The 19,517-nt window shown below is 40.6% G+C and overlaps 1 protein-coding gene across 5 annotated transcripts in view; it reads right to left on the bottom strand.

Moving 5' to 3' along the window:
* Window positions 1–10,954: 10,954 nt before the first annotated feature.
* Window positions 10,955–19,517, bottom strand: part of ELAVL4 (ELAV like RNA binding protein 4) — an 80,358-nt gene continuing 71,795 nt past the window's right edge. For 4 of the 5 annotated variants that reach the window (XM_019531397.1, XM_019531395.1, XM_019531399.1 and 1 more), the window contains exons 5-7: window positions 18,873–19,098; window positions 17,412–17,450; window positions 10,955–13,708 (exon numbers count right to left, since the gene is read on the bottom strand). In XM_019531397.1, coding sequence (XP_019386942.1) covers window positions 13,381–13,708; window positions 17,412–17,450; window positions 18,873–19,098 — 593 coding nt within the window. In that variant the 3' untranslated portion in view covers window positions 10,955–13,380. The remainder of the gene's footprint in view (window positions 13,709–17,411; window positions 17,451–18,872; window positions 19,099–19,517) is intronic. The other variant, XM_019531396.1, reaches the window with a different exon arrangement.

Genomic DNA, 19,517 nt, shown 5'->3' with positions numbered 1-19,517 from the left:
TGCAGGTTCAGACCTCGACCTTGGGTCTCCCCCTCCCTGAGCAAATGCCCAACCACGAGGTTGCTGGGTTGAAAGGTAGGAGGGCTGCCTCCCTCTTTCCAATAGCTGCTAGTTATAATATTTCTGTGGCTAACACGTCAGTCTTCTGTGGGGTGACGTGCCTTCCTAGAAAGGAAGGGCAAAGGGGGCTGTACAGTGGAAATGCCGGCAGATCCCATCTGAGCGTGCTGAGCAAGGGGCAGTAGGATCCCAGGATCCACAACATGCCGTTTCCAGCTAAAGCGGCCCAGGAAGCACTCCCTACCTGCCTGCCTGAAGGGGACTTGGCCATACAAACACAGCTGCTTGGCTGAATGAGGGAGGGAGGCATGCTTAAATGCTTTGCTGCTTTGGGGGTGATTTTCAGAGGCAGTTAGGTGCCTCTTTTTTGTGATTGCATGTGCACATCACTGCAGCTCTCAGCACCTGTGGTAGTTGCACGAGTTTTGTGAGGAGTCCACAGGGAACTGGATGGAGCCCTGCCTCCGTTCGCTTTTACCGCAGACAATATGGAAATGCTCTTCAGCTCAATCAGTCTTTGATTCCCTGATCACCGACGCGTCCTACAATAACTGCATTCACTCTGAGATGTCAGCCTGGTTTAACCAGCCATTTTATTTACTTGGAGGAAAACTTCAGTATACTCACAAGTCCATGCTTGCTCCTGAATCCAGTGGTCACTACTTACCTTTTCGAAACCTTCCCCGGGGAGAAATTCAGCTTTCCCCAGAGCAAGGATAACCATGAAGCTTTGCAGCCAGTCACTGCAGTTTCATTAAGTTTTATTTTTAACTTTCCCTGAACAGCTGGGACCAGGAGGAGTAGGTTAGCATCTCAGAGCTGGAGCACTACATTGAATTACCGTGTTGGTTTATCTGGTCAAAATAGCAAGAGAGATCCCAGCACTATAGTTAAGAGTCTGTCAGCATTTCCATTATAAACCTTTTATTCTCAAGTGCTTATAACTTAGCTGTAAAAATTTGTTCGATTGTACAAATGTGGTTTATACCAGCAGAGAACTGCCTTTCATTTTTTAATCCGGACCACACATGCAGACGCACGTGCGCACACATGCACCCCCACCCCCAGTGTGTTTAAACTACCGAAGCGCAAAAGTATTAAGGGGTTTACTAGGTCTAGACACCATGAACCACCAGATTTGGCTGCTTTTCTATTATTGTTTTTTAAATTTTGCTGATAACATTTCATCACTTTTGCCATTTTCATAGATAAGAGATTGTGGCTGGAAAACGATCAAACACGTTGCAGGCACCTGAACTTTTCCAATATGTGTAAACATGATCAATCACAAAAGCAGCCTGGCAGAGTTATCAAGAAAATTTATCAAGCCAGGCACAAAATTTGTTTGCCCTCCTTTTGCCATTATTCTTGATGATAATGGAAATACCTAGGGACATTTTATTCTCCCATTTAAAGAAATAACTCTCCCCAGCTGACTGGACAAGAAGAAATTTGCAGGTCTGTCAGAGTGGTTCCCTCTATTATGGTCCCTAAGGCAAATGCCAAGAGATAATGGGCCAGACACCCAGCCAGTTTCACTGAGGTATCCAGGGAAGTGGCCCGTTATGACTCAAACAGGAGCAGCAAACATGCTGTTTTTGTAGCAGAGGGGCCATGTGCACAGGGCATCCTCGTGTGCTGTGCCACCTTCTGCATGCCGGTGCATCCTCAGTTCTGGGCCCCTCCCGGCTCAGATAAAACACCCCCCGCCGGCATGCAATGCCACCACAACGTATCAAAAACTCACCCAAGCGCTGGAAAGCTCCCAGCAGCAATCCCACAACTTCCTGTTTTCCAACCCTACTTCCTGTCTCTACTGCACTTAGTTAGAGCTGAGCAGGGGAGAGACAAGTAGTGGGCCAACTCATTCCTAGAAGGACTCCATGTGAGAGAGGCAGGACACTCGGGATGGATGCCTGTGGTGCTGATGGTAAAGGAAGTTACAGATAAGAAGGGCAAGCTAGCATGTCCCGGGCTGGTTGATGATGCTGATGCTCAGGGTCAACCCTAAATATCTGTTGATATATGTCCCAGGCAGGAAATGCAACCACACCAACTCTCAGAGGCATTGTGGGATAAGGCAGGGAATGCAAGACCAATGGATGTGACCCTCAGAGTAGTGGGCTCTCTGCAGCTAGTGAGGTTTCTCTCTGTTTTACTGTCTTCTGAGATGGATAGCATCATTAATCAGACCCTGAGAGTTCGGTCCCTTGCACAATGCCAAATCATCTGGACTTTTATCTTTGCAGCACTGCGTAGGAGACAAATACGAGGCAGCCGCTGTGTAGTCAGGGGGGGCAAGGGAAGAAATTATTAGAGGGGAAATTTTTAAAGGATAAACAAAATTCCAGCACAAGGTTATTCCTGCCATGGTTTCCCTGGAAAATGGTGCTCCCTGAACTGATTGTTCTTTGTAAGTTCACAGAGAGCCCTCTTCTTCCTTCTTCCCTGGCTTTGGAGAACTTGCTGCTTCAGGGTTCGTGCCCTCTAGTCCCAGAGCCCCTGCTACTGCCGTCTTGGAGCTGAAGGAAACATCAGTGCCAGAGTAACTTTGAGAACTGCACTAGCGTTGCACAGTACTCACGTAGCTTGGGCCAAGTCCTGCAAGTCAGGGCTGCCACCTGACCCTCCGCCTCCAGCCATCTCCACTCACAGCCCACTCTCTGTGACCCGCTCTTCTAGCAACACTGCTAGACTGAGATGTATTCACTAGAAATTAGATCCCGCTACCCTTGCGCTGCTGCGCAGTCTGGCCAAACGCGTCGGCATCTGGAGCTCTCTTCACTGAAGATAGGATCCAGTTGGATTTGTGTCCGGTGAGGGTATGCAGTCTTCAGGGGTTGAGCTAGCCCTGGCTGGCCCAACCTCTTGAAGGGATGATTTCCCAGCTAATCAGCCACTTCTGGGCTAGGCAGATGTGGACAACCTCTGTATGATACTATTCCATCATCACTGTGGGGTTCATTGCCTAAGCTGAGAGCGTGGACGGTGTTTGTAAGAAGGCTGGTGAGGAGGAAGTGCTGGGAAATAGCACGTGACCCGACTGCTCCAGTACGCTGTAGGTGTCATGTGCAGCTACAAGCAGTGGTGTGCCTGCTAGCTAGGGAGTTGTGGCAACCTGCCTACGTTCCCTCCCCGCACGACTTGGGGGAAGAGAACAGTCTGCCAGTGCAGCTCTGCAGCCTATTTCCTGGGGACTGTGGCTTTGCTCTCCTCACTCCAAGGTGGTGTGGGGAGTGGAGCCGATGCCAGTGAGTGCTCTTCTATCCACTCTGTTTCCACCCTCCTGCAATGGGAGACCAGATGTGGAGGGGGACATGGGGATTGGGGAGCCAGAATCCCAGTTCCCGTGTGCGGATGGACGTGAGGGATGGGATGTGGGGTCTCCTGGTTCTGGTGCAGGGCCTTGGGCCTTCGGTCTCCCAGTTCTGGCAAGTGGGTGTTACACAGGGCCTCTCTTTGCTCCCTCTTGCCCCTGCGTGTGTGTGTGTGTGGGCGGGGGGAAGAGGGAGCAAAGCACTGTGGGATTCTGGAGGACCCAGGGGTCTCCTGTTATGCATGCTCTATGGAGTACATGTAACCTGAAATGCTTCATTTTAAAGTGCTTCTAAAATAATACCTATTTCCTTCAGGGTCATTTCGGGAAGGCAAGGCAGAACGGCACTCTAAAGACTGACGTGTTCAGAAAGGCATGCTTCCAAGAGCACGTACACATACATGGCTCACCTTTTGAAGCACTTCAAAGGTGTCTGAAACACTTCAAATGGCCTCTCTGTTCAGACCCAGCTGCTTTAGGTAATTATTCAAGACAGCTGATTTGTACACATGCAAGCAGCTGACATAACTTGGTGCCCTCACTCAGTAATTAGATTAGTGGTTGGCCCAGGAAGGCTGTCTCCTTAGGTCTGGAAAGAGAGTCTGAATTTCTACGCTGTGGCTTGATGGTCAGTGGTTTTGCTGGTCTGTGCAGGCTCTCCTTCAGTTCTGTTATTTTTAGGAAACTTCCAACAAGAGGAAGGTTGCATTTCTCAACTACTTGCACGATTGGCTCTGATGTTGCATTTCTTGACTACTAACATGATTGGCTAGTAGTTGAGTAGTTACATGTATAAGATGGTCCCAAGCACAAAGAAGGCCTTTGCAGGTACAGGAAAGGATGGGGTGGGTTAGAGGGGATGTTATCCTAAAAAGAAAGTGGGGAACATAATGGAAGGGCCTAAATAACCTCCCACGAGCAAGTGGTGTGGGTTCTTCTCTTCCAGCAGTGGAGCAGTTGGGGAAGAAAATGCTGGCCCATGAGCATCCTTTTCTTCTCACAGTAACCTATTGTACTGGTGGCTGCACAGGCCAGAATTTGAGCTAAGCATGGCCTCAATTAAATTATTGCTTGCTTGTGTTTTGTGAGCAGTGCGCATGCAGGTTTGTAAAGCAGCGTGTATTAGGGAAATGAACCACTAAGCAAGCCAGCACGTTTTCCAGGCAGCCCTGCTATTTGAATGGGAAGGTTTCAACGAAGCTTCCTGGACATAGCCCCGGTGATGACTATGCTGCCAGGGACACCTCTTTGAGACACCCATCTGGTCTGTGTTTACAGAATGGAGGCTCAGCTAGCACATGCCTAGAGCACATATACGCTGTGCTCGGCACGGCCGCTGAGCAGCGCGCCCTGACCACCCTCTCCAGCTCCGCATCCACCAAATCCCAGAAATGAGGCACCTCGGAGAGCAGCGCTGGGGCCTGTGCTTGGGGACTGCTTTAGAGTCCGTTGCTTAGTGCTTCCTGGGAAGGCCTGAGCTGCTCAGCTTCCACGGACTGCAAAGATTTTTCCCCCTATGGTCTAAACTTCTTATATGCACCTATACAGGGCTTTTTTTGTGACATACACCAGAACGGACACGAGAGAAGTCTTCTTCAGACAACATGCTGTATCCTTAAGGCAAACAGTGAATCAAGCTGTGCTCCTAAATCCAAAAGATTAGTGTCACATGCATTTCCTTTCTATGTAAAATGATGTACTCAGTTGAAATCAATAGCTGGAAAAAAAAAAAAGGAGGCATCAAGATTAAGGAAAAAAGCAGCAGGCTTCATTAATGTCAAAAGGATAAGGATATTTTTATTCATGTTCGAGTTCTGTTCATGGCAACAGTAGTTGTTGATGTTTATTTTTTCTCACTTCAGTCGAACAGTGTTTGTTAATAAAAAACCCAAAACAATTGCCATATTTGCCAATTTTTCAAAATTGTCGCTAAATCCTAATACAAAAAAAAAAGCATTTCATGTGCTCTTTCTCTCAGCTTCTAATGCTCAGAACACCTGGTCCACAGCACTGGAGTCTATTCAAAGTGCTAAAAAGGAATGATTTTGTTCAGCTTAAGTGGAGAAGATATGAAACCCATCAAGCTGCATTGTGAGATGCAAGTGTTATCGCAAATGCATCGCTATATATATCTATCCATACACACACACAACCTGCTAGAACTTGCTCACAGATGGACAAATTTGTTATTGTTTTCATGATCTTTTACAATGTGTTTGCAGGTTTCCGCAGCCTTGTTTAAATTCAAGCAAGGACCTTTTTGCACCAACTTTGCAGGATTTCATTTGAGAGTTGTACATTTAATTCTCCACGGCAGATGGTGATGACTGGGTGTACTGCTGTATATTTGCGACAGATTCCTTATCCTACAAAATTAATTAAGTGCCTTGTGCCGACTTAAAAATCAGAATTGCATTGTTTATAAAAGCTAATTCTTGCATGTCATTTTGGTAGGACCAATGCAATTCAGATAAACATAAGCAAGGTGATGCATGAGTAGCTCTTTAAGGGAAATGGTGAGTGGCAACTGTATTCAGTCATGATGTTCAGATTGAAAAGCTAATGATTTCGTTTGTTTGGAATTCATTTGAAAATAAAAGTAATATTTGGAGCCTTAGTGTTAGTTTCCCCAGATGTTGCTATAAAAAACTTGCTAAGGCATCTAATCAGTATTCATTTATATACAGTACAGTAGAGACCTGAGATTTAAGTTATTTTCCTTCAGCAGGTTTCTTGCCTTATCAGGAACTCATTTCAAAATAACTTCCCTTTCATTTGCATCGCTCACATCCACTTGAAAGGTTTCTTTAGATTTTATTTTTGATTCTTATTAATTTGATCAGCTTTGTGCCTTTGTGAATGCTTCAGAGAAACATTTTTTGATAGACCATTTACAACTAATGTCCCTACCATGTGCTTGTTTCTGGGTATTTCAGTGGAGAAATGAAATAATTGCACTAATTATGTGCATCCCTAAAAAACAGAAATTGTTGAGCCCCACAATCTGAAAAGGGGAAATGCACTTCACGTAAGAACATTAACAGGAACTTCTCTTGGCATCATATCATCTTTAAACGCTGCGCTGGTTATTTAGTATTAAAAAACATTTCAATGGGGCTGTGCAAAGCTTCAGTCCCTGATTTGATTCGGCAGAGATCTGGCCCGATTCGGTGGCTGAATCTCCAAATCCAAATCGAATCAGGATCCTTAATCTTTCCGAATCAAACTGGAACCCTTCAAATGGATTCGGAAAGATTCAGCGATTTGGACTTCTGGTCCACTTCTGGGTCCACCAGGGAGCGCGTAGGGGGATCCCTGCGTCCCCTCGGCTTAGTGACTGGTGCCTCCTAGGTCTGGGCTGGGGGTGGGGCTTCCAGGGTCCCCCACAGCCAATCGCTGAGCAGGGAGGGGGCATGGGGCTCTGGTATTTCTGGGTTTGCTGCTGAGCATGCAGGAAACCCCTTGTGCTCCTGCAGGATGCTCTATCTGCCCCAACATTGCAGCGGTCAGAAGCTGCACCTGGTACCTCAAGCTATATAGAAAAAACATTTAAATCTGTGTCTAGGTCTGAATCGCTGATTCTCTGAATCAGCATTGAATCTTCACATTTGGGTTTGGCCAAATTGAATTCGGGACAGTGATCAGAATCAAATCACTATCCTCAATTTGGGCTGAATCCAAATCAAACATAGCCCATTTCGCACACCCCTAATTTCTAACGAACACCAGTTCATTGGAAATCAAGCAGACTGTATGCGAACGGACTGGGAAAGAATCCGTGGGGCTTTACAGGTAGAAGCAGTGAGAAATCCTTAATCTTTAAGATGACGTGATGATTTAGTTTATTTAATTACTACAGATCTAAGCAGAGGCGTATCTCTAGGGTAGTGGCCACTATAGTAACTAGATGCGTACTGCTTGCCCAGTTAGGACTATTGGTAATGCTCCTCCTCTTCCAGTGAGAAAGATGTTTTAGTGGCTTCCAGGATCGTTGGAAGAGAGGAAGGCCTGACTGGTCAGTCTCCTGTTAGCTTCCATCAGCAGAAGTGATTTTTTACATTGTGATCTGAAGGAGGCAAGACATGAAAACCTGTCCGAGAAGAGAATGCCAAATGGGGGCCATTAAGCAAACACCACCTCAATGGAAGCTCTGGAGAGACATCCCACCTGCCTGCCTTTGTATTGATCTTGGTGCAGGACTGGAGAGGTGTCCCTGACAAGTAATTAAGCTCAGCTCCTGGAAAGTCTTGGGGATGAAAGACCCAGAGCCTTAAATGGCAATGCATGGAGGACGGACAGGAATATGCTTGTCTGCTCTTCTGTCCAAGAGATGGACTATTGTGTTGATTTGACAGTAAGTCAAGAGCAACTGGGAATGAAACACAGCTCATCTTTTACAAGTAACGAATGTGAGATGAAGTCCTCCTTCAGAACTCCAGTTTCAAAATAAAACGGTGCCCTGAGACTTCGGGTTATATTTAAGAAACACCTAAGTTATATGAACTCAGTTGGGACCCCATGTGAAGAGCAGGTCTGATTATCTAGTTGTCAAAGCTAACTTTTCTAAGACTGCCTGTGTGATGTGACCATAGAGAATTAAGCTTTGTGCCTCAGTTTTCCTCAGCTGTATCATGAGAAAAAGATGTGAACTCCCTCATGCCACTTCTGGACTCTAATCTTAAAATTCCTTGCCTTACATCAGTCCATGAATAAGCAAGCAGCAGATCAGGCAAGCTGGGTTGTAGTGACAGACACCAGCATTTTGAGTTTAGACTAGACATCTTTGAATAGATGCCTGTTTTATCGTTACTATTAAGTTGTTTCTTTCTTCCAGGAAAATATTAACTAGCGTAATGCGGGCAGTATTTTTTGAAGATGGTTTCCCTGCACTATGAAGAAGGCTGAACTAATTTGCAGTTCACAAAGGTTAAAGCTTGCATTTGTGTCTGATAAGAACCTTTTTTTTTTAGGTTTCTTCAAAATACATTAGGACAGTACGTCACAGCCCTGATGGCCACATCACATTGAAATCCTGCCCCATCAATTTTACTTGGTGTTAGGATGCGACTTGATCAATTTGGCTTTTTTGCTTCCACTATCTTTATCGGAAGACGGTTTCAGAACCTTGTCTGATGGTTCGACGTCCGTCCGATTTCCAGCCTAACGTTGTTCATGACTAGTTTATATCTATTTGTTTTTGTGCTAACATCATAATTTAGCTTAAATAATTCTTCCTTCCTTCTTGTTCCTTACCCTTGAGACAGCGGACGGAAGAGCCATACCCATTCTCAGACCTTGTTCTGCTAGGCTGAAGGTGTTTTGGCTTCCTGCCATGAAATATGCTTTCTGTTACTTTGAACAAACTCATTCCATGTTAGGTCTTATCAGTGCTTTGAACAAAGGTATTAATTAATACCTCCCCTGTCTCTACTGGACATACCAATGCCTGCTACAGCCTTGTATCACATTTATCTTTTTCATGGCTGCATTGATGGCTCAGACTTTTCTTGCGATCAACTAACAGGTCCCTTTCCTCATTTGCAACTTACTGCTACAATTGTGGGGAAAAAAGAGTTGACTTCCTGAAGTTTAATGGCAGGAAATAGCACACTGATAACTCAGATCTTTCTACAGTTCATTTCTAGATATGACCTCTTCCTTTCATTACATGAGCACATTCTGCTTCTCTTGGCGGAAAAGGATAAATCCTGGCGAAAAAGGATAAATTGTACTTTAATAGAAAAAAATATAAAGTTCAGGAACTGCTCTGGATTTGGTATTAGTCGGATTTGGCTTAAACATTTTCATTAAAGCTGGGGAAAACAATTTGTTTGGTTCAAATTTACAAAAGTTCAAATACTGTGAATGTAAATTTGAACAAAAGCCCTGACGACAATGGGGAAAACACCCCAGAGGGGCGGCATGCCTTAGCTGCCAACAATGCAGAGCCTTGCTTTGTTAAATCTGAAATAAACTGTACGGACAGTAGATTACGGACAGTAATCTGAAATAAACTGTACGGACAGTAGAAAAAAGTCACCCCCAAGAGATTCTTCTTATCTGCTGCAACACTGAAGAAAAAGAAATGCTATGCTTGGATTAAAGAACTGAGTATTTGACAGGCAAAGGGAGAACAGTTAAAGAGCGAAACCCTGGCCCCACCGTGGTTCATGGCAAAACTCCAATTCACTTCAATGAGCGCAGGATTGCTCCCGAAGAACTTGGGGACACCGTGGGCACAGCATGCTAACGTGCAACAGAATTAGTCTACTGCACATTAGCATCTCGTAAAGACATGCGCCAGCAGTACTGCGCAGTAGCACCGATTACAGTGCATTAATGCACGTGTAGACGTGTCCTATGGTGAACAAAGGAGAGGTGTTTGCTTTTCCTGTTCTTCTGACAACATAAGCACATGATTCACACAGCATGGGGGGGGGGAGTCACCAGAAATCACTCACACCCTCCTGGAAAAGTAGTGTGTCAGGAACACTCTTTCCCATACATATATTTGTGTGCTCTTCCCAAGTCGAAGTCCTCCTTCAGAACTTCAGTTTCAAAATAAAATGGTTCTCTGATACTTTGGATTATATGTTAAGAACTGCCTAAGGTATATGACCTTTTTCTTTTTTTTTTTTTGATGTGGATCTGTTTGCTGTTGAAAAACAGCAGAAAAGCACCTAGTCTTTAAACAGAGGAAATAACAACCTTTACATGTTACCATATAATGCTCAGGTTGATTTAAAGCTGAATTAAACAGGCTGTAAATTTAAGAACAATCTCATTCCATGGCCTGAAATTAATTATTCTAGCCAACATGTTAATTTAATCTCATAAAGACATGAGTTTATTAGTGAAGATGCTGAAGAACTGCAGTCCATCCAATCCACTGATACGGTTTTTTTCCTAAGCTCAGTTATGAAACGCAGAGTTGCAGTTTTACAAGGTACATATTTTCAATTAGTGAGAGAATATTACAGAACATAAACAAAGGGTGAAGAGCAGTATTTAATGGGATTCAGACCAATAAATCAACTGAGAGAGAGGATCACCTCTGGCTAGAGTACATGGTGAAAAAAATTCAAATGTTGAATGACTGTGATTTATATATTTGAATCTTACAGCAGATAATATGTCGACTGTTTCATACTGCATGACATTTATAGCATAAGCATGTTAAATAAAAAAGTCAAACAAACTAACTGTTGACTTAAGATTTGCATAATGACAAAAACCATTTACTACCTTTTCAGTCTTGATAACTTTCAATGTGTAAAAACACTGTGAACATAAAAACCCCCTCCTTCTAAGATCTCTCCTACTGAAAAATAAGAAGTTTTTAAGTACAATGACTCTGCAGTAATTAATTTGAATTAAAAGACCTCAAATCGGCTGATTCTTTCCAAGCTCAAGCTTTGTTAGGAAAAATGTAACAAAGACCCTTCAACTGGTTTGCCTAATACTTTAGGATATCTTTAAAGACCTTGTTGACTGCACTCAATAATATCTACCTTCTTTATGATGTGGCTGAGGTTACTAAAAACATCTGCACACGTTTAAAAATCTGGAAAGTCCATAGCCATTCTACACACTTTCATTTATTGTCTGGACAATTAAAGTACAAATAATTCAAACACAACAAGATTATGAAAAAAACATTTACAATACTTTCCCTCAGAAATGATCTAAACTAGCAAGGTTAACATGAAGTCATTCATTATAACTAAAGTATACAACTGCCTGGTCCTAAGAAAGATTTTTTTATTATTATTATTCAGATAGTAAAACACATTGTAGAGAAAAGATTCTGACATGCCTTCCCCACTAATGCTTAGCAAATGCATCAAAACTTTCCCAGCAAACTGCGCTCATTCATAGCAGATGATGTATAAAGGTTTCCCTGAACATTGAATGAGTGTTCTTTTTAACTAAAATCTAACATTTTTAAAGTAAAAAAAAAACTGATAAAATTATGATGCAGCCTTTGCTTTAGTTATTTGTCTACTACAAAAGTTTGCCTCTTCAGTGTGAAAAAACAATACTTAGTCTACATGCAGTTAGTGGGTATAGCATGGAAAAAATGCACAAAATAAGCACAAGTTATAAATAACCATAACGTTTTATTACCATTAGACTAAACTTGTATTGAAAAGATTTTATATAACAAGACAAGAAAAGCAATAGCAAATTTAACTATCAACTAGATTATGCATAGCGAGTAACTGTTTCTAGTACTCAGGGAAGAGCATGACCCTTTTTTTTGTTTTAAATATATAACCGTACAAAGCACAAACATACTAAAATGATCAGTGCACTGGACATGGGAGAGCACCCCCTCAGTCAGTTTGTTCCCTTAGCTCTGTTTTCCCCAATCTGAATTACATTAAAATAAAGACCCAGTTGTTTTCTTTTCTACTGTGCAGTAAGAAAAAATATTCACAACAAACATGACAATATATCAAACAATATTTCTACACAAGTTACCTTGATACCTCTGTCACTTAAGTATCATAAGAAAACATTTTAAGACATATACAAACAAAACTAGCAAAGTGTTACAACTTAGAATAAATTAACCAAAAGAAAAAATAACTTTATATATATATATTTATATTATATATACACATACACACACAACAAAATGACACAATAATATGCTTCTTCCCATAGTTTAAGTAAACAAATAAGTAGACTAGCCAAACTAGCTATATTTGATTTTGGCCATATGCATCACATCGGCAATTAAATAAATAAGTGTTTCAAGCAACATAAACAGTGTTCCAAATGTGCCAACACAGCCCAGTTATATTAGCATGGGCTAGAAAGTGAATTTGAAAATTCTTAACAAATTTAAAGCAAATGTAGTTTTTCTAAACACATTACATTTAACTATGATACTAAGATATGTAAATAATTTTGTAGCACCTACTGCTCAAACCAAGGAAGTTTTTGATCAAAAAAGTAATTTTTTAAACTTTTGTTCTGCTGATATCCCGTACTGATGACTTAAAGAAAAACTGTCTTGCAACTCATCTCCTTGCTTTTGGGTTTTGACTGTGGGTAACTGTGTGCCTGGGAAGAACACTCTCCCGTACTGTATTTAATATTTTTATTACATGCTATGAAAAGATACGAAGATCATCTGTTTGTAACCCATCCTTCAAAAAACAATCTACTAATCCAGTTTAAAACACACATCTTGATCTCTAAAAAGTTACCAGTGCAGTATGAACATGACAAAGTTGTCAATTTCCCCTAAATTAGCCAGTCAAAATATTTTTCTCAAATCCAGATTCTCTTGTAAAAATTCTTTATATTTTATAAAAATAGATTTTTCTTGAAACCCATTTTCAGCAAAGAGACCACCTCTTTGGCAACATTGTTAATGTTATTTAAATTGTTGTGTCATCAGGTATCCCCCTTTGACCCCACTCCCTAACAGAAGACTGTTTAGTTCACATGATATAAAAGAAAAAAGGAAAAATAAAAAAAGTTGCAAAATTATGGTTGTTTTTTTTTGTTTTGTTTTTTTTGCAATTTTTATTGTTCCTCTTTAATTTATGTGGGGGGTTTACCAATCTGATTGGATCAATGCTTTGAACGAAAAAGGAAAAGAAAAAAGAATCTTTTTTTCTTGCTTTTAATCCCATTAGTTTGTAAAAATTGTTTTTATTTATTTTTTTAAATGAGTGAATGGTCATCTTAAAAAGACCCACCTTCAAGGAAGGTGGTAAAACTAGCTGGCCGGGTAAAAATCCCTGCACATTGTTATCTATGTATAGTATATTCAACAACGACAGCTATGAAAGAACATTCAATGCATCAAAGGTTTTTTTTCTAAGCATTATAAAATCCTTTCCTGTTCATCACAGGATATCCAATGTTTTAATACTTAGGCAACACTGGCTTATAAAGTCCATGGTTGAATATAAGCCTTGAAGAGTTTATTTTTTTTGTTCGTATATATATTTATATATATATTTTAGTAAGTAAGGATATGAAATTCAGGATTTGTGGGTTTTATTGGTTTTAAAGGAAACTTGCAATACTCTGTCTCCTAAACGGTATCCATTAAGGCTGGCAATTGCCATGGCAGCTTCGTCGTAGTTGGTCATGGTGACAAAGCCAAATCCCTTGCACTTATTGGTGTTGAAATCGCGGATGACCTTGACATTATTGACTGCTCCGAAGGGACCAAAGAGCTGCCACAGCACGCTTTCATCTGAGTCAGGAGACAAGTTGTAGACAAAGATACACCATCCAGTCCCAGTGTGACCAGGAATATTCATTCCGACCAGGCTCGTCATCCCATCAATTGTGATTGGGGAGAACCTACCAAACAAAAAGAGGGGTCTATTCTAAATATATCTCTTTGAACAGGTTACATGGAATCAAGACTTAAAAAAAAAGAAAAAAAAAGAAAATCACGATCCAAACCTTAGGATGCAAACTATATGCCCCCCACCAGTCTTAGTTACACAGACTTCAACTCCTGCTTTGAATGACTGAGATCTATGCCCAATGGAAAGGACCAGAATCGGATACAGCTGCATGCTCCTCCATATGGACAACTTCAATTTAGCTGCTTACTGTGGTTCAGTAAAAGAATTAAGTATCGATCGAATTCTGTAAACTCTAAAAAGGAGTTCTCCTGCACAAGGACCGTAGGATATGTCCCCATCATTCTTTAAGAAAACACAAACGAAGGACAGCGGGTCCAGCAGCAAATTTACTGACGATTTAGCACTTTAATTCCCACCAGTTTCTTGTAGAAATATAGCTCTCTTAGGACTTACTTTAAATATGAATATGAAATATTTGTACAAAGATTCAGTTGTGTTAATATGTTTATATCTATCCAAAAAGTACGGAGGGCTTTCTGTTTGGTTTTGAGTTTCATCTCTTTCTAGAATACTGTAATGAAAGACATGTGAAAAGAATATACTGTATACTGGTGGTGGTGACACCCCCAAAATAGGATTGTGTATTCTAATTATAAAATAGGAAAACCAGTGCATGAGGACAATGTCTTTATTATGTTTGGTTTATGAACATGACATTGCTTTAAAAGTTTGAGAAACCGTGCCATTTCTAAGACCACTATTAAGTGGGTTAGGTTTTAAAATAACAACTGAGCATAGGGAAACTCTTGCTGAAATCATATTTCCCATGGAATTTAAAACGGGGCATCTTGAATGTAACAAATTTTAATTCCTCAAGCCGAATAAAATTCTTGCTTGTGTTTTGGGAATGACTCAGTGACATAACTGTGAAGTAGGAAGCTTTCTGTCTGATACCTTGTTTTGAAATTGCTATTCTTTTAGCATGCGTTTGGCAAACAGACCTGCAAAATGTTACTCAACAGTAATGCAAGTTAAATGACTACAAAAAGAACTGTGCATCATGTTGATTTTTTTTATCACCTATCTGGAATTACAGCTAGAAACTTGATCTCCTCTACCATAACCGTAAAAAAAAGTGCTTTTCAATATACAGCCCAAACTGAGAAACATCATTTGTTTGTATCTGTGGCCTATGACGGAGTAATTTTATTCACACGTTCAAATGCTGTCAGGCACAAGCACAGCTTTTCAAAGGGATCCAAGTACTGACCTTACTTGGGGCAAAACTCCCAAGGAACTCAATTTCTGAAAATCCGGCCTACAGGATGCCACAATTTTGTTCTTGTCCTTGTATGGTTATGCTAATAATATTATCATAATCGTGCGGGATAGCTTTCTGGGTTTAGAGCTCTCATGCTATTGCCTCGGCTGGTTAAAAACAAAACAAAACAAAACACCCAGCACAGGCTATGCCAACATAGATGGCTTAGGATCCAGCCATCTAAGGCAAGGTCTAAGGATCACAATTTCTATTCATTCAGCAGTTGAAGATGGGCCTTCAAATGTTATACTAAGTTCACTTCAAACTTTGCTGGCCTATATAAAAGGCCAGCAGACAGTGTTCCCTCTGTGTTGTTATACTTCATCTGAAGTGTGCGCATGTCAGAAGGGTTTCTGGTATGCTTCCACAATATGCTGCGCTGTGAAACTGCAGAAACATCATACTTATGTATGGGCACAGAGTTATGACAAAGGTTTGTGGTCTGCAGATGTTCGTGGGACGGAAGTGCTTCCCTGGAAGTTGCCTTAGCATTCCCTAAGTTTTTCCATCTAAGAATACAATTGAAAGTACAGTGGTGGGTGTAGCTCCTACCACCATGCAGGCTGGTATGGGGAAAGTTTATTGACCTGTGTTTGGGACGATAATGAGTTAGGCCAAATGAGTCACCCGATGAGTGCCAATAAAATCTTCAGCCCACATCAGCACGTATCATGCTACACTGTCACAGAAAAAACAACAGACACTCTGGAGACCGTTTGCAGACAGTTGTAAAAATGCTTGTTGATGCTACTTTCTGCATCCCTCTGCCTTTCAGCTCTTGATTTGCTAGAGCAGCCAGTACATATCTTCTGGGTTTTCAGGAAGAAGAAAACAACTAACAAATTTAAAAAACTTCAAGAATTACTGAAGCTGTTGTGATGTTTAAGCCTGAAGTCTCATGACCTACTAATACTGGTGGATCATAGTAGAAACCAGAGGCCTGGCTTTGACATGGTAGGAGGCCTTTCTTTCTTCCTTGTTCTGATGGGACACGTGAAATGAGAAATGAAACCCTCTGTAGTCTAGGACTGAGTAGCATTTATCCTGGGCCACAGGTCAGTGTAATTCTGAGAATAATTTGCACATTTAAGTGACAGCTAGTTTTAAGTGGCAGCTGTTTGGAGTTCTTGAACGTTACTAACAGTGATGCAAGAGATGGAGGAGTGGGCAGAGTGCAGGTGAGGCAGTCACAGGTGCATGACGAATTGCAAAACCATGCAATAAACTCCGATCCGTCATCTGGCTGTCACCACAAAACAAAACAGGTACCAAAAAACCCCAACAAAAACGTGCTAATGGATACATTTTCTGAGGCTTCTGGAGAAACGTGAAACATCTAGTTTGACAGTTACTTTTGCTTATAATGTTTGTCTAATGGTTTACAGGACCTGTTGGTAGATGGTACAACGGCCACTGGGATCGGATAAATACTGTCTACTACATGCTTACTGTACCATATGCATAATAGGAGGTTTATAAAAAGCATGCCTAGTTTTCAAGAACCTCTAGGACCATCAGTTACTGAAAACAAAGATGTTTACTCATCTTCAAATGTGGGGATATGGGTGGACTGAACACCTCTAGGTAACATTAAAAATGAGACCATTCCTCAACAGTAATGATGTGTACCATAGATATAGATATATATATATAGATATATATATATATATATATATATAGATATGAACTCCTTGTTTCTGATTTCAGACTTAACATGGATGGAGACTTACTCATGATGGAGAATAACTATTTCCAAATTAGCTAATCTTTTAATCCAATCTCAACAGACACACTTCTCCACATTAAAACGAACATAAGAAACAAACAACAAGCACGGACAAATATTTGCAACACTTGTTAAACCTGTAACAAAAGAAAACTGAAGGATGATTAAGGTGCACACAGTTACACTTTTGAAGTCATCTTTCCGACAGAATGCAGATATAGGAGAACTTGAGGTCCTTCTATACATTTTAGCCAATAGCTGTTTAACTCCATTTTCCACCAAGGAATTTTACGCAACAAGGTTGGAGACTAGCAGAAAGCTCAGGTTAATAATTCTGAGTTGAGGAAACGTGTCATTTGGCCAGTCTATTGGCATCAGAACGTGTGTAGCTGTTGCACCTAAACCATCTGAGAAGCCCACCTGTAAATGAAAGAAAAGGTGAAAAAAAACCACATGGAATTTTTGCGTGCGGCCTTAAAGCAACAAAACCAACCGAAGTCCAAACTTAAAAAAAGAATTTGACATGCTGGTGGAAGAAAAGAAGGAATTAAAAAAAATAAAATAAAAGTTAGTGAATTAAAAAATAAATTGTAGCACCAATCTGTGCCAACATGGACATCTGGCAATCTGTGGAATTCTAATTACCTCTTTACGCCATAGGCCATATTAAGCAAATTGTCCAGCCTGAAAAGAGAAGGAGGGTCTTTGGGTTAATGTCTCACAGATGGCAAGATCGCTCAATGGAACTATTATTAATAATGTTCCGTTTTCAAAGAAGAAATGCTCAACAAGTTTCCCACACATCTAAGGACTTTAGGAACCAATGGCTCTACCAAGTTCAGACTGTGTTTAAGTTTCCACCACAACATTTAATGCCATTTTAACATGCTTTTACAGTCAATGAAAGGTGAAGCATATATACCTCTAGCTCCAGGTTTGATTTGGTGTTAAAAATTCCCCTTTGATTTTTCTTTTTTTAGATTATATTAGTGTGAAATCATAACAAGTACGATACTTCAACTGCCTCACCTTCCATTGCAATTAAACTTGTGAATAAAATGTCACAGTCCAAAATTACAGGAGTAGAAACAAACCATTTATAGCAATTCTTGCTACCAAGTTTTACAAGATGGTTTAGGCTTTGTTCCCATTAGAAAAAACATTTAATAACGATCCCCCAAAGCTGTCAATGTAAATTGCCAATGAATTTTGTAGATTAAGCATAATTTAACATTCAGCACACATATGAAATATCCTTTATCCATATAATGATTCAGTGAAAACCTCAATGGATACTGTAAGCTTACCAAAAGAATATTTTAAATATATGCTTGTTTTCATGATAGCCAGACAACTGACTATTCCTGTGCCCTTCTTCAATTCATTAGCATATTTTAACATGGCAAAATTCAGATTCAAGGAAAGAATTTTTAAAAGCCAATGTTTATCTGAACTACGCCAATAAGTCTGAACCTTCCTATTTAACATTAAAAAAATAAAATAAAAACCTTACCCAGTAGTACAGAGGGCACAGGCTACTGGTTATATCAAGTGTTATATATATATATATCTATCTCTCTGATACAAGCAGTACTTTTCAATGCAAAGCAAAAACCTTACGGAGAGCGTCTGCAGGTTAAACCAAGGACTATACAAGGTGCCTTTATATTGACAGCAGCCATCTGATGCTAATACATTAATGAAACTGCTGTGAATAAACTCAACTTCTTGCCTGCTACCAATCCAATACAATTAACATCAAAGTGAAAGTTGCATCCAAACCATTAATATAGCAGAAAATGAGTTACTAAGAAAGCAGAAAGAACAGCATCGTCAGTTTTCATTTAATTATCCATGTAACCTTTTATTCTATCATCCCTTTGTCTAAGGCTTTGTGAAAACTGATTGAAGAGTATTTTTGAGCAATTTCAGTAAATAAGACACGACTATTGCGGTCAGCAGGTATTCAACTCGTTCTCACGGGAAGAATGGTCCATTTCACAAAGAAATTTGGGGCCATCTACCGATCTAGACCAGATTTCCAAAACAACACCTGCCCCGAATCAGTGTACCGGGTACAAGTTCAGTTCCTGTGCAGATAATTACCTGAATCTCTGAGCCTGGTGGTGAAGGGGTCCAGGATAGCGTCTGTTGGGAGATTGGTACAGCTGTGAAAGGAGGGCCTGGCTTGTTTTCTGGCTGGGGTTATTGGCAAACTTCACAGTAATTGGTTCTGTAGCACCACTAGGCTTCTGGCCATTTAGTCCCTTTATGGCTTCTTCTGCCTCTATTCTCTTATCAAAACGGATAAATCCCACACCCCGAGAAACTCCTAGGAATAAAGAAATCAGTCTTTTAGGCAAATAAATAAAAGGAAGACTGGCTTTCAGGAGTCAGTCTCCTAAGCAAGCAAGGAAACACAACTGAATGCCCCTCCTATATTATAGGATTATACTGTGATTATTAAATAGAAGCAGACCTAACACATTAGTAAACTGCTCCATACATTCCCCTTAAAAACAGACTGGAAGTAATTAAAGAAAAAAATCTGCATTTTAAAATGCACGTATTCCCCATCAGTTATATTAACGCCCCCCCCGTATATGCACTTTAAGATAGGATTGAAATGTATGTCCAGAATTGTATTCTCTTAATGTATTGCACAATGTTGCCACTTCATTATAGCCGGCCCAGTTCAACAGCATTTAAGTTTGCCACTTCCATGAAAGATTTGAATTTTAAGGAAAAAAA

This window comes from Crocodylus porosus, unplaced genomic scaffold (genome assembly GCF_001723895.1).
Source record: "Crocodylus porosus isolate Cpor-Errol unplaced genomic scaffold, CroPor_comp1, whole genome shotgun sequence".
In the NCBI taxonomy this organism is placed as follows: Eukaryota; Metazoa; Chordata; order Crocodylia; family Crocodylidae; genus Crocodylus; species Crocodylus porosus.
This window is presented reverse-complemented; position numbering and strand designations above follow the sequence as displayed.